This window comes from Bufo gargarizans, chromosome 8, assembly GCF_014858855.1.
Source record: "Bufo gargarizans isolate SCDJY-AF-19 chromosome 8, ASM1485885v1, whole genome shotgun sequence".
NCBI classification, from domain to species: domain Eukaryota; kingdom Metazoa; phylum Chordata; class Amphibia; order Anura; family Bufonidae; genus Bufo; species Bufo gargarizans.
The window spans coordinates 76248220-76263903 of NC_058087.1; the positions used below are offsets into that span (position 1 = coordinate 76248220).

The 15684-nt window shown below is 43.9% G+C and overlaps 1 protein-coding gene across 1 annotated transcript in view; it reads right to left on the minus strand.

Moving 5' to 3' along the window:
* Nucleotides 1–15684, minus strand: part of LOC122945394 (aldehyde oxidase-like) — a 186771-nt gene that overhangs the window by 168935 nt on the left and 2152 nt on the right. Inside the window, exon 2 of the mRNA XM_044304465.1 lies at nt 14154–14211. Coding sequence (XP_044160400.1) covers nt 14154–14211 — 58 coding nt within the window. The remainder of the gene's footprint in view (nt 1–14153; nt 14212–15684) is intronic.

Consider the following 15684-nt stretch of genomic DNA (forward strand, 5'->3'; position numbering starts at 1 on the left):
TGCCCACTTACCTAATACTATGTGACACCTGAAAACCCTATAATAGTGAGGGGACACGACCACCGGCTCCCTGCACTTAATACGGACGGAGTCAGGGTCACCTAGAATCAAGCCAGCAAGGAAACACAAATAACAGAAACAGACTTATCTGAGGAATCAGCAGAAGCATCATCCAGCAGTGAACAACTCATCCAGGAAGAAGTATAAACTGCAAAGTGAGGCAGTATGGGAGGGAATATAAAGGGAGACAATTAGTGTAAATAGGTGACAGCTGGGAGAAGGAAAGGAGATGACAAAGTGAAACCAAAACAAAGAACGTCATGCAAGAGGTAGAGAAGAACGTCTAACAGACCTTCTCACAGACCTGGCGGTGACAGTGTGCCATGCAGGGCGCATTGCTAAGCCTTCCTTGACGCAGCGCCGATACAATGCTCTTCCCGTAGTTGGTCACCATGGTTCCGATTTTGAGTTGTCGGGAGAAAGCCAGGATTCGATTTCTTGACGAAGGACACGGAGCAGTTCATCCCCTATGTGACTCTGCTTGCCCAGGGAAACGAGGTGCAGAACAGTGTGACATGTGGTATGCTGGAGGGGCGCTGTGACTTGTCCCTGCAGTGGAGGCTGAGGACATGGTGGAGGATGGGAAGGCAGAGGCGGACATTATCGCAAGACCAACAGCATGACAACATGGAGGTGGAAGCGGTGTGACCTGGCCAAGTTGCTGGTGTGGCTGTGCAGCAACCACATTCACCCAGTGGGCAGTAAAGGACATGTACTGTCCCTGACCGTAGTTACAGCTCCACACGTTGGCACTGCCGCGCAATTTGCACCGACATGCTCAAGGACTGGCCCACCTTCTGATCTACATATTTGTGTAGAGCTGGTACTGACTTTTTTGTAAAGAAATTATGGCTTGGGACTCTCCACCATGAAGCCCCTTCTGCACCCGGCTCCCAAGTGCGATCGGCTTCATCATAATCGAGTAGTGTCTGCACGTCACTGATGTCCTCCTAAACAGTCTCTGGGTCAGGAGCCTGATCACTCACAACACCACCTCCCACGCCACTCTCCTCATCACTACTTGCCCGCCTAGCGGAGGAAGCGGCGGATGTCTCCTCCAGATCTTGGCTTGGCAGTAGCTGCTGACTGTCCTCTAGTAGCTCGTCCTCGCTGTATAGTGGAGCTGAGTCCACAGCATACATAACTTCTCTGGCTGAGGGAACAGAAAAGGACAGAGGCAGGTTGAGGACAGGTGAGGGCACAGGGCCTACTCTCGGGCCATGCCAACCAAGGGTTGTGTCTGACTTACCCACCGACTGTTGGCTGGGGGTGTCTGATGTCACGGGATGAAGTGGATGACTGAGTTAACCAATCAAGGACTGCTAGGTTGCTGCTCAAGACACGACCGCTAAATCACACCGGGAGCTCAGGCCTCTCGCTGCGACTCCTGTTGCCACGACTCCTTACTATGCTGCGACCTCTGCCTGTGCCAGAAACATTTAGGTCTCTTCCCCTCCTCTGTGCATGGCCTGGCACTTCTCTGTCTGACATACTTTCAACTGAACTAAATAAATGAAAAGCAAATTAAAACACCCCTAAAAGCGACAAATATATTTTTCTTTCTGTACTGAAATAGGCCACTAAATGCTTTTGCCACAAATAACTTCAACAGTGAAGTGCGTATACATTTTATATTTCTGTACTGAAATAGGCCAGTAAACGCTTTCAACACATATAACTGCAGAAATGAATTGAGAATATATTTTTCTTTTTGTACTGAAATAGGCCAGTAAACGCTTTTATCACAAATAACTGCACCAGTTAAGTGCCTATATATTTTTCTTTCTGTACTAAAATAGGCCACTAAATGTTTTTGCCACAAATAAGTGCACCAGTGAAGTTCGTATATTTTTTTCTTTCTATAATGAAATAGGCCACTAATCGCTTTTGCCACAAATAAGTGCACGAGTGAAGTTCGTATATGTTTTTCTTTGTGTACTGAAATAGGCCACTAAACGCTTTCAACACATATAACTGCAGAAGTGAACTGAGAATATATTTTTCTTTTTATACTGAAATAGGCCACTAAACGCTTTTATCACAAATAACTGCACCAGTTAAGTGCCTATATATTTTTCTTTCTGTACTGAAATAGGCCACTAAACGCTTTTAGCAAAAGTAAATGCACCAGTGAAGTGCGTAAATATTTTTATTTCTTTACTGAAATAGGCCAGTGAACGCTTTTAGCCGAAATAAATGCACCAGGGAAGTGCGTATATTTTTTTCCTTTTCGTACTGAAATAGGACACAACGCTTTTACCACATATAACTGCAGAAGTGAAATGCATATATATTTTTCTTTTTTGTACTGAAATAGGCCACTAAACTATTTCAGAAATAACTGCAGAAGTGAAATATGTAGATATTTTTCTTTTTCCACAGATATAAGCCACTAAAGGCTTTTCAAGATAACACTTGCACCCCAATAACAAGAAAAAATTTATAGAATGCCAGAACTGTATAATAGCTATTTGGATCCCCAAATAATGTTTCCCTGCACTTGTAAATCGCTTGTTTTTTCACAATATGTTTTTTCTAGCACTGTCCCAAGCGACTTCAGACGTTTCTCCCTGCACTAAGATGCTGTGAAATGAGTACTCCCTATTCTTTCCCTGCACTTGTAAATAGCTTTTCTAGCACTGTCCCTTATTGTCCCTAGCGCCTTCTCACGTCTGTCCCTGCACTCTGAACCCTGGAAAATGTCTGACTCTAAGATTGACACCGTATTTATAGGGCTGTGACATCACAGGGCTGGCTGGCTGCTGATTGGCTGTATGCATGGCATTATAGCATTATGGGTCAGCCCGCCTTCCCAGAGTTCCTTGCCCCATGTCCTCACATGTGTAGCCACAATTGTAGCCAACATTTTAGGAAAAATTGTGATTCGTTACCATGAAGCGCGAGGAAATTTGCATTTGTTGCGAATCAAATTTTTCAGAAATTCGGATCGAATTCCACTTCGTCAGCTTCGATTTGCTCATTTCTAGCACTGGCACTTGCAGTAGTGACACAGCCTTCTAACAGCTTATGAAGCTCAGCGCCGTACATTTTATAGTGGCTGTGCTTGGTATCGTGCTCAGCCCCATTTCAATGGGGCTGACCTGCGCCTAGGATATTTGACTGATGAATGTGACGTCACGTGGCCTAGAGAAAGCTGTGGCACTACTGCAGATACTGATGACTTATCCAAAAGTCTAGGAGAACCCTTTTAATGACGCAAACAGATATCTTGGTTAGGCAGTATTAATTAGGGAGCCACATGTCTCTTGGGCCCCTTGCTTGTGAATTCCAATTATTGGCAACTGCAGATACTTTTGTGCATTACTGACAAGCAGATCCATGTACTGTAGATGTGGAGTTTTGCCGTTGATTATAGATGGAAGTCAGCTTTATGAATCAAGTAGTTTTAGCACTTATGGGGTCATTTATCTAACTGGTAAAGTAGAACTGTCTTAGTTGTCCATAGCAACCAATCGGTTTCCACCTTTCATTTTCCAAAGGAGCTGTCAAAAATGAAAGGTGGGATCTGATTGTTTGCTTTGGGCAGCTAAACCAGTTCTACTTTACACCAGTTTGATAAATGACTCCAACTTTCTCCATTGTATTTTTTAGACCAGTCATTAGATACGGCCTATTGTCAATGGCACTATACTGAATTTGACATTAGTGTGAGAACAATACACATGTGCTGTGGGCACCACCAGGGCATGGCACCACTATTGGTCAGAGCAATACAGTTGACATATGGCTACGAAGAACCATTTCACATGTTCTATGGGTCAGGACAATATGGCGGGCATTACAGTCAGCAATGTATTACTACATTGTGTCAGCACAATATCACTTCTGCTTAGCACCAGTCATTTATGATTATATTTAACTATAACTTTTTTGTTTTTCCTTTCACATAGCTATATAAGGGGTTATTTTTTGCGGGACAAGATGTATTTTTTTTTTATGCCAGCATTTAATTTACCATATCTTGTATTGGAAAATGGAAAAAAGAGATTGCGTGGCAAAAAAAAAAAAAAAAAAAATTACGCCAAGGTTTTGGGGGTTTTGACATGACAGCGTTCACTGTGCACTAAAAATGACCCTGCGGCCTTATTCTGCAGCTCAATATGAGCAATACCAAGCTTGTATAGGATTTTTCCGTTTTACTGCTTTAAAAAATATAAAAACCTTTGCCTTTTACCAGAGTGGACCCAGCATGCATGTGGAACCTGCATTCCCTGTATTTTATGGTGGCCAGTATGGCACATAACAAGTAGTATTTAGTGTTAGGTGTTAGGTTCCCGTCTTATAGAGACCGCCTTGACGCCAGCAGACAAGCCCAAATAATTTTTTACAAAATGTATTTGCCAAGAATCTCAAATTTACAAAATAAGTGTAGCACTAGCACCAAAATATTATAACTTTTGCATTATTATACATTATTTATGTTTGCAGAGTGCTGTTGCATTGTGTTTTTTTCCCTTGCAATCAGTATTGAGATTGCCATGACAGGCCTGGAGTGCTTCAGTAGAGTCCAGGCTGCCATGACAACTGATTGGAGCCCCGCGATTTCACTGCGGCAATGTCACAATGTAGGGGGAGGGGAGGAACACCAGAATGATCACAGAAGGAAAATGACCTGAAACTAGGCCTCACAGCTAGGGAAAGGTAAAGGTCACCACCTAGGAAACCCTAAACCTATCCCTGACTCCTGTCAGTATGAATAGACCCCGAAGGTGGGAATATTCATACACCGTAAACCTAGGCCCTAGAAACCCTGAAAAGCCCTAGGCATAGTGACAGGGTCTGAGACTACTAGTTCCTTCCCAGATGAGCGAACCAGCATCTAACTGAGGCTTAGGAAACAGTGAGCAAAAGGAGACAACAAAATACAAAGGGGAGTACACTTATCTTCAATAGAAAATGGATGAGCAGAAACTCAGAAGAGGACAACACACCAGCTCTTCCAAATCCAGGTAAAAAATATCAACCGCATGGTAAGAAGTGTCCAGACTAAATAGAGGAGCAGTAATGACCACAAACTACACCTGAAGCAAGAGGTGCTGTCATACTAACAACAACAACAAAGCAAAGTAAAAACCGAGAGGCTGTCTGATAGCATCACGTGATGCAAGTCTCTCAGATCTTCTAACCTCTGTCACGGGAGGTATCGTGACAGGCGGCTACAATCGGATGGCAGAGAGAGCCGCATACCTCTGCCTTCACTCACAGGTGCCGCGATCAGCGTTGATTGCGGTACCTGAGGGGTAAATGACAGGGACAGCACGATCGCTGCTCCCTGTCAATGTGAATGCCTGCTGGATGAGACAGCCAGCACCCGCCGTATATGGAGCGGGTCCGCTGCAGAGGCCTGCTCTATACATCCCCTCACTCATTATGACATACAGTTATGTCATAATGCGCAAAGGGAATTTAGTCAGTGAATATAATATTCATTCCCCCTGTCTCAGCAACTGACCTTTATGGTGTAGACAAAGTTAAAGAGATATTCCGGTTAGATTAATTTATCAACTATCCACAGAATACAGTTCCAGAGATAGCAAAAAACAATGCTCCACCATCTCTGGAATTCCCATAGGAATGAATGGAACGGCAGCACACATGTGCAACAGTCCTCCCCATTCTTTTGAGAGGGGTGCAGGGGGTATGGTGCCCCCCTTTTTGTGATTAGTGGGGGGCTCAGCAGTAGGACCCCCACCGATCTAATAGTTATCCCCTATCCTGTAGATAGGAAAATAACTTTAATGAACCAGAATACCCCTTTAATACAAGGCACTTACTAATGTTTTGTGATTGTCCATATTGCCTACTTGGCTAACTTGATAAAAAAAATTAACCCATTATACACTGCTCGTATCCAAGAGTTATGACTACCCTGTAATCCAGCAGTGGTGGTGGTGCTTGCACGCTTTAGGAAAAGGCACCAGCCTCTCTGGTGGCCAGGTCCGTGGGAGCGTGCCTAGGCTTACACTTTTTTTTAATACTGTCCAAGCATGGCCACCACTGCTTGATTACAGAGTTGTCATTACCTCTGGATATGAGCCATGTACAGTTGCAAGAAAAAGTATGTGAACCATTTGGAATGATATGGATTTCTGCACAAATTGGTCATAAAATGTGATCTGGTTATCATCTAAGTCACAACAATAGACAATCACAGTCTGCTTAAACTAATAACACCCAAAGAATTGAATGTTACCATGTTTTTATTGAACACACCATGTAAAAATTCACAGGGCAGGTGGAAAAAGTATGTAAACCCCTAGACTAATGACATCTCCAAAAGATAATTGGAGTGAGGTGTCAGCCAACTGGAGTCCAATCGATGAGATGAGATTGGAGGTGTTGGTTACAGCTGCCCTGCCCTATAAAAAACATACACCAGTTCTGGGTTTGCTTTTCACAAGAAGCATTGCCTGATGTGAATGATGCCTCACACAAAAGAGCTCTCAGAAGACCTATGATTAAGAATTGTTGACTTGCATAAAGCTGGAAAGGGTTATAAAAGTATCTCCAAAAGCCTTGCTGTTCATCAGTCCACTGTAAGACGAATTCTCTAAAAAAGGAGAAAGGTTAGCACTGCTGCTACTATCCCTAGGAGTGGCCGCCCTGTAAAGATGACTGCAAGAGCACAGCGCAGACTGCTCAATGAGGTGAAAAAGAATCCTAGAGTGTCAGCTAAAGACTTACAAAAGTCTCTGGCATATGCTAACATCCCTGTTAGCGAATCTACAATACGTAAAACACTAAACAAGAATGGATTTCATGGGGGGATACCACAGAGGAAGCCACTGCTGTCCAAAAAACATTGCTGCACGTTTACAGTTTGTACAAGAGCACCTGGATGTTCCACAGCAGTACTGGCAAAATATTCTGTGGACAGATGAAACCAAAGTTAAGTTGTTTGGAAGAAACACACAACACTATGTGTGGAGAAAAAGAGGCACAGCACACCATCAAAACCTCATCCCAACTGTAAAGTATGGTAGTGGGGGCATCATGGCTTGGGGCTGCTTTGCTGCATCACAGCCTGGATGGATTGCTATCATCGAAGGAAAAAAGAATTCCCAAGTTTATCAAGACATTTTGCAGGAGAACTTGAGATCATCTGTCCACCAGCTGAAGCTCAACAGAAGATGGGTGTTGCAACAGGACAACGACTCAAAGCATAGAAGTAAATCAACAACAGAATGGCTTAAACAGAAGAAAATACACCTTCTGGAGTGGCCCAGTCAGAGTTCTGACCTCAACCCAATTTAGATGCTGTGGCATGACCTCAAGAATGCGATTCACACTAGACATCCCAAGAATATTGCTGAACTGAAACAGTTCTGTAAAGAGTAAGGGTCAAGAATTACTCCTGACTGTTGTGCACGTCTGATCTGCAACTACAGAAAATGTTTGGTTGAAGTTATTGCTGCCAAAGGAAGTTCAGCCAGTAATTAAATCCAAGGGTACACATACTTTTTCCACCTGCACTGCGAATGTTTACATGGTGTGTTAAATAAAAACATGGTAACATTTAATACTTTGTGTGTTATTAGTTTAAGCAGACTGTGATTGTCTATTGTTGTGACTTAGATGAAGATCAGATCACATTTTATGACCAATTTGTGCAGAAATCCATATCATTCCAAAGGGTTCACATACTTTTTCTTGCAACTGTATAATGTGATGAAAAAATGATTCAAGCCAGCAAAGGAAGCAATATGGACAATCATAATACATTAGTAAATGTCTTGTATGAATTAGTCTCAAGCTTCGGATCCAAGATCTCCGTTCAGCATTAAAATGTAGTGGCTCCGTGGAGCCAAACTTAGTTTCACCAGAAGTCGTACGAGACTTAGTTGACTTAATTCGGTAGTCATTTCTGAATCTTTAAAAACATTTTAAATTAGTAATCCAAACTCAGGTTTGGTACTGAAGCTGACTTTGGGTTACTAAATTGTCTTATAAGTGCGGGTCCCACCGCTATAACCAGCACCTATATCAAGAATGGAGCCCTGCAAGTCCTCCAGCCACTACCAAGCCGGCTCCCCTTAGAAATAAATGGGATCGTACCGCGCATGCGCGGCCCCCGCTCCCATGCATTTCTATAAGGCCGACAGAAATAGCCAAGCCAGCCCTAAGCTATTTTCGCCAGCCCCAAAGAAAATGAATGGAGGGCGGCTGCGCATGCACAGTGCACCCTCCTTCACTTGCGGGGCTCCGTTCTCGATATAGGTGCGTGTCCCAGGATATGCCCCTATTGTCTATGATGAGACAACCCCTTTAACTTTATCTACATGATAGTTAGACAACTCCATGATGTTAGCCAACTCATTTTAATAGACATACTATGAGACATAATTAATTAAGGCTTATTCTCATCTCAGCTGGTGGTTCAAGTGTGAATGCGCTTCTAATTTATCCTGAGAGTAGCATTCTTGTGTACTTTTGCTGCTCCTTGATTAAGGTGGTACATATAGGTGTGTGTGCTCCTCCTCTGATCAGTTGCTGGATGCACACAGAGGTAACTAGGAGCAGCACACTATATGTGCAGCGTCTGCTCTCCTGCACATAGATGCCCAACGGCATAGGCAGGTATAGAGTAGGACCTACCTGACTGAGATAACTTTGGCGTGGGTAGGCGGGCACAGATATGTTGATCAAAATATATTGGCTATGACTCTCAGATTGTATTATTACAGTGAGGGCTTAGTCCATATGTAATGTTGTGTTAGTGCATTATTATTTTCTGTGATTTTTTTCATAAATGTAGCCTTGAACATCCGCATATTTACAGGTGAAACTCGAAAAATTAGAATATCGTGCAAAAATTATTTCAGTAATCCAAATTAAAAGTTGAAAAAGTTCAATATTCTAGGCTCAAAGCCTCATCTTAATCTAGTCAGCTAATTAATCCATAACCTCTGAGCAAAGGGTACCTCAAAATTGTGACTTTGGGGTTTCATAAGCTGTAAGCCATAATCATCCAAATTTAATGGCTCTATTTCATATGTTAGTTTCACCTTTTAAGTTGCATTACTGAAATAAATGAACTTTGCGTGATATTCTTTTTTTCCGAGTTTCACCTGTATTTATCATATTGTGCAGGATGTTTTTATCTTAGTTTTTTATATTTTCTCTGTGATTTTTGCTGAGATTTGAATAACCTTCATCTGTGGTATGTGGTGGGCAGAGTTGCAGAAACAGCTGAATGGGCATACTTTGCCGTTTCCGCAGCTTCCATAGAAGTGATTGGGAGCTACATGAACGGCGTAGCACAGCCCACTGGTGTTTCACATGTACCTGTCACCGCCGGCCCTGGGTGAGATCTTAAAAGTTCAGATAGACGGAAGACTCAGGAGTCTATCTAAAAGATCTCTCTTGTTGCTGACAGGTTTCCACCCCTTCGCAGATGTTGCTCATTATCAGTCAGGTTGCTCTTTATATGTTTCGCCCCTTACTTGTTTCACTGCGGCTGATAGTTCTTCTGTGGCGTGCTCTGCTTGTGTGGTGGTTCTCCTGTTCCAGTTACATCTCAAGCTAAGTCCTTATCCCTTTTCTTGGTGTGTCTGTTCTGACTAGGCCTCAGGGAGACACTAGCCCCTTCAGTTTGGAAAGAGACAGTTGCCTCTTTCCCTGTTCCCTAAGCTGAGGGTTTGGTGTAGTGTTGCAGCAGTCTCAGGTTCCTGTGCATGTGCATTTCTATCTTTGAGATTTGCACATGTTGTTAGCAGCTTAGGGAGAGTATCAGGGATTGCTAAGAGGTGACCTCTTCATTCCTTAGATTTGGGGCCAAGTCTGTTGTTGTTCAGTTGTGGTTCCTTTTGTTTGTTTTTCCTTCCCCGTACTTACTGTGACAGTACCATTGTACTGTCCGTGCCAGCATCGGTTGCTTGTGGGTTTGGATTTGTGCTGTTGTGTTCAATGGTGGTTCATGTTGCCATTGCTTCGTGTATTCTCTGTTTATCCTGGTCCCAGTTACTTGTGGTGTGGATTGTGCAAATGTGCTTGTACTCCTCCTCAGTTCTGTATTGCAAGGGTTAATCATTCCCTTGTTGTGTGCGTCTGCATCTGTCCTACTAATTAGTTATAGGTGGGTTCGCACTTGCATTATGGCATTCCGTTTTAGGTTCTATTTATAACGGAATATAACGGAATAACCAGACGGAATGCAAAACGGAAGCCTTTAATAGGCATTCCTTTTTAATCCGTCACAATAGAAGTCTATGGGCAAGCATAACGGATCCGAATGGTTTCCGTCCTGCATACCAGGAACCAGATCTGTTATGCTTGCCTATAGACTTCTGTTGTGACGGATCAAAACAGAATGCTTCCTAAAGGCTTCTGTTTTGCATTCCGTCTGGCCTTTCCGTTCAGGGCCGGTTTTAGGTGAAATGGGGCTCTGGGGTGAAAAACAATAAGCCCCCCCCCCCCCATGACACTTGATGACTTTTACAGAAGAAACTGTATATTGTGGGGCACAGTGTATGCTATATGTGTATAACATAAACACATTTCATATGAAAACTTACAGTTACTTGGCTTGACCCTTGGGGATCTCGGACACCACTTCAACACTTTGGCTGGGGGGCTCGGTGGAGCTGATGTGTTTTATCCTAATGAGAAAGATTTCATAATAAGGATTTTGAGAAGGGGCAGAGGGATAGAAGAGCAGGAAGAGGCTGGTGCTGCTACTAGGGGGTCATACCATGGGGGAGTAATAAAGCCCACCATAATGCCTCCCCAGTAGAGATAATTCTCCTTATAATGTGACAGTGCAAAAAATACCCCCTTGTAATGCCCCCAGTTGAGCTAATGTCACCAGTATAAAATACCCCTATATGGTGCCCCCAGTAAATGCCCCCAGAGTGCTCCTATCCCCCTCCCTCCTAGTGCCCCCATAATGTACCAGTATAAATTGCCCCATATATAGTGCCCCAGTAGATGCCCTGAGTGTCCCCCATAATTTGTAAGTATAAAATACCCCTTCTCAGTGCCCCCGTAGATGACCCCATAGTACTCCTCTCCCCCCTTCCCCATAGTACCCACCATAATGTGTCCCAGTATAAAATGCCCCTATACAGAGCCCCCATATAAAATAACCATTCTTTGTGTCCTCAGTAGATGCCCCTATAGTGCCCACCAATAATGTGCCAGTAATAGGTGCCCCCCAATAATGTGCCAGTAATAAGTGCCCCCATAGATGTCCCCCAATAATGTGCCAGTAAAATGTGCCCTCATAGATGCCACCCAATCATGTGTCAGTAACAAGAGCCCCCCATATCATGTGCCAGTAGCCAGAACCCCCCTATCATGTGCCAAAAGTCAGAGCCCCCCCCTATATCATGTGCTAGTAGCCAGAGCCCCCCTATATCATGTACCAGTAGCCAGAGCCCCCCTTATATCATGTGGTAGTAGCCAGAGCCCTCTATATCATATGCCAGTAGCCAGAGCCCCGCTATATCATGTGCCAGTAGCCAGAGCCCCCCTATATCATGTGCCAGTAGCCAGAGCCCCCCTATATCATGTTCCAGTAGCCAGAGCCCCCCCATCATGTGCCAGTAGCCAGAGCCCCCTATATCATGTGCCAGTAGCGAGAGCCCCCCTATATCATGTGCCAGTAGCCAGAGCCCCCCATCATATGCCAGTAGCCAGAGCCCCCCCTATCATGTGCCAGTAGCCAGAGCCCCATGTGCCAGTAGACAGAGGGCCCCCATTATGTGCCAGTAGCCAGAGGCCCCACCCATATCGTATGCCAGGTTCCAGAGCCCCCCTATCATGTGCCAGTAGCCAGAGGCCCCTCATATCATGTGCCAGTAGCCAGAGGCCCCCCATATCATGTGCCAGTAGCCAGAGCCCCTCATATCATGTGCCAGTAGCCAGAACCCCCCTATCATGTGCCAGTAGCCAGAGGCCCCCCTATCATGTGCCAGTAGCCAGAGGCCCCCCTATATCATGTGCCAGTAGCCTGGGCCCCCCCATCAACATGTGCCAGTAGCCAGAGCCCCCCATCATGTGCCAGTAGCCACCAGTATTGTACACAATTTTACAAAAAAACATTTATACTTACCGCCATGTCAGCGATGCGATGCAGGCCTCTTCCGGCCTGTCTCCCGAGCTCTACGGCTCAGGCGGCGCGAGCCTGCACCGGTTTCTGATAGGCTGCAGGCCTAGTGCCTGCAGCCTATCAGAGAAAGGGCAAGGGACACACCTCTCCCTCCCCTACCCTGCTGCACAGCCATCTGTATCGCTGTCCTGGGGACGGCGATACAGATGACTATGGAGATGAGCGCTTCCCCAATGGAAGCGCTCATATCCGTGTGACTGTCCACTGCCCCCACAAAAATATAGTTAGTTGCGGGCCGGCGCGGGGGGGCCCCTAAGGACTCGGGGCCCGGGGCAATTGCCCCCCTTGCCTTAATGGAAGTGCCGGCCCTGATTCTGTTATTTATGGAAACTATAACAGAATGCCATAACGCGAACCCACCCTAAGTCTGTTATACAGTCCTGAGTTCTATTTGGTGGAAGTCACTTGAGTGCTATAACCTGCCCTGGTTGAGCAATCCTGTCTTGTCTTTCTTTCATGTCATGTTTTGCTTTAGGCCCCATTTACAACATCCGTATTTTTGCTCTGCATTTGAACCACATGTTTTGCGGATCGCATGCGGACCCATTCATTTCAATGGGTCCGCAAAAAATGTGGACAGCACACTATGTGCTTCCCGCATCTGTATGTCCGTTCAGCAGCCCTGCAAAAGATAGAACATGTCCTATTCTTGTTTATTTTGCATGCAAGAATAGACATTGTTGCAATTGATCCGCCAAAAAAATGGATGCAACGCGGACGGCACAAGGACGTCATCCATATATTTTGTGGATCCGTGTTTTGCGTAACGCATAATACATATGGCCGTGTGCATAAGCCCTCAATCTGTTTGGGGTCTGTTTGAGTCATAGTCCTAGTTCATAGTCAGGATTTGTCCATGTCTGAATTCTGATCTAGTGTCCTAGCCATTGTTTGTGCTCTGCTAGAGTCTGTATGGAGCCTTCTGTCTGTCTGTCTGTGTTTCCCAGCTTCTGTCTGTATTTCAGTACAGCTGTGTCTTAGTTTTGCTTAGGTATTTGCTATGTCTGAACAATGTCCAAGTTTCTTTAGCCTGTTCCTGAAATCCGTATTGCCAAGTTCTATGTCTGAACAATGTCCAAGTTCTAGAAGTCCATGTGTCCAAGTTCCCGAAGTCTGTACAGCTGGCTCTTGTGGTCTGTCAGCATAGGCTTCAGATCTGTTTGTCTGCCAGTGCTCTTTGTTTTGTGTCATCCTGTAATCTGTATTTGCCTTGGATTTGCCTGGTTCTGAATTGTGCCATGTCTGTGTCTCTGGTGTATTCACCAGTGTCTGACCTCAGTAGGTTAGCTGCCAAGTACCATCAAAGGAGGTAGCAGTATGGTCGCCGCAACAAAGTCTACATTCCTGTACAGGTTTTAAAAGGTTGAAAACCAGGCAGGTGCCAGAATAATGCCCTTAGGGTTTGACCCACAATATATAACCGGTTACTTGGCGCAGTGGTTATACCACCACTGTCCATATGCATGTCTGTGACACCACTAATCTGTTTCCGTATATCTGGACGCTGCTTACAAGGGTTATTTTGATCTACTGCATGAAACCCTGAGATTAGAATAACCCTTTAACTAAACAAATAAAACAACAGAAGTGTAATTACTATACATTACTGTGTGCATGCTATCTGAACAGAGGAAGTCAGCTGGATGTTATATAGTCAAATTAAATAAAGTGTAATAACATTATGAAGTCACATGCTTTCTGTGTCTTGAAATAGTAGAGGAAAAGTAAAAGTTTAAAAGTAAATGCAACTCTGCTTCAACTTGCCTGTGAAGGAAAATAATTAATTCATGCTTTTTAACCCCAACATCCTTTTTAAGAAAACAAAATATACATTAGAGGCAAAGATTGTAAGTGATAATTGCATGTGAGTTCCAGAACTGCTCTGGGACTTTGACATGCCTTGCAGCTTTCATTTTTGTGGAATGGTCAGTGACTAGTACGTTGTAGTCTTATAAAAGGATACATGTTCTCCTGAGGTACGGCAATAGCATTCGCTCTGGATCTGCCTTCTGCTCAATGATCTATTGTCCAAAAAAGAAGTTAGATGAATACAAAAAAACCCGTAACAAAGGTACACACTGTAACCACCAATATTATTTCAGTCGATATGTACCATGCATGTGTGATCGCTGAGGACAGTGAATGATGTACTACTGTACGTAAGGCTGTTTCTTTATATCATTTCCTGCCCTTAGGACAATTTGTAGAAATCCTGAATAACCCACTTAATGCACCACAGAAACATGTGTTTTGGGGTCTGGCTACACGGCGACCTGTGTGGCACAATAAAAAAGGCTCTAGCTACATGGCGACATATGATGCATGCCCACTTCTTGCAGGAATGTTGCACAACGTTTTTTGCAATGATAGTCGACATGTCGATAGTGTCGACATGCTGCACAGTCGCAAAAAATCCATCCCAGTCACGTGACTGCTGCAGCTTGTTGCATTGCGACACTATTGACTATCATTACAAAAAGGCTTGCGCAACATTCCTGTGGCACATGCTACTGTGTAGCTGCACCCTTATTGGCATGGGGCATGGTGTCATATTGTCATTGTGTGTCCAAACCCCTGACATTAAAAGGAATGACCTGCAATGGTCCGATTTAGTAGTTCCCTCTTCTGTGAATATGACTTTGGTGTTTAGTTCTGAATTTCAGGGAAAATTAAATTCATCGTGAAGCCGAACATCCTTGTGCTCCATGGTAACAAATCAATTTTCCCTGAAATGGTGGTGAAAAAAAAAATCATACTAATCTCATTCATTTGAGCATGAAGAGACCGTCAAGCCCATCTTGATTAAAGAACTCCTCACGAAATCTTGTGCGCAGTAACATATGACATTATGTCATCATGCGCTGTGTGAAATTTAACGTGGAATCTTCAATCAAGATGGCCACAGCGGCCTCTTCAAATTGATAAGGTGAGAGTTATTCTTATTTTTTCACCAATTAATCCCTGAAAGCCCTTTTTTAAAAAAATCTCAGATGCCGTGATCAGCGGCGAAGTGATTCGTCACAAAACACATTTTTTGTGAAATTCTGCGAAGCAGACAAATTGAAATTTGTTTTATTCCCTGCTAATATTATATTAGGAAAACAGGTAGTGTTTGCGGTGTGCTCTTTTATTATGTAAGGATAGGGTGTATAAGGGTCCCTTGCAGTCATTGTTATGGAGTTGCCCAGGGTGGGTGCTCCAAAGGTGAGTGTAGAGACAAGTACAATTTCACAGGGTTTAAAGAGTAACTAAACTTTTATTCAAGTGTTTTTTTTTATAACCCTAAAAATAATTTTTCTAATATACTTTATTTAATGATTTTGACTTTTTACGAAATATATTTCCCCCTAAAGCCCTGATTTCCAGCCTGTTTTAAATTCACTCTTCTGGCACATCACTAACTTGTCAGAGGTGTACTGCGTCTGCCTGTGCCCCCTGAGGTTGGCTAAATGTTGGCATAGCACATGGGTATCCTGTAACGATGTGCTATGCCA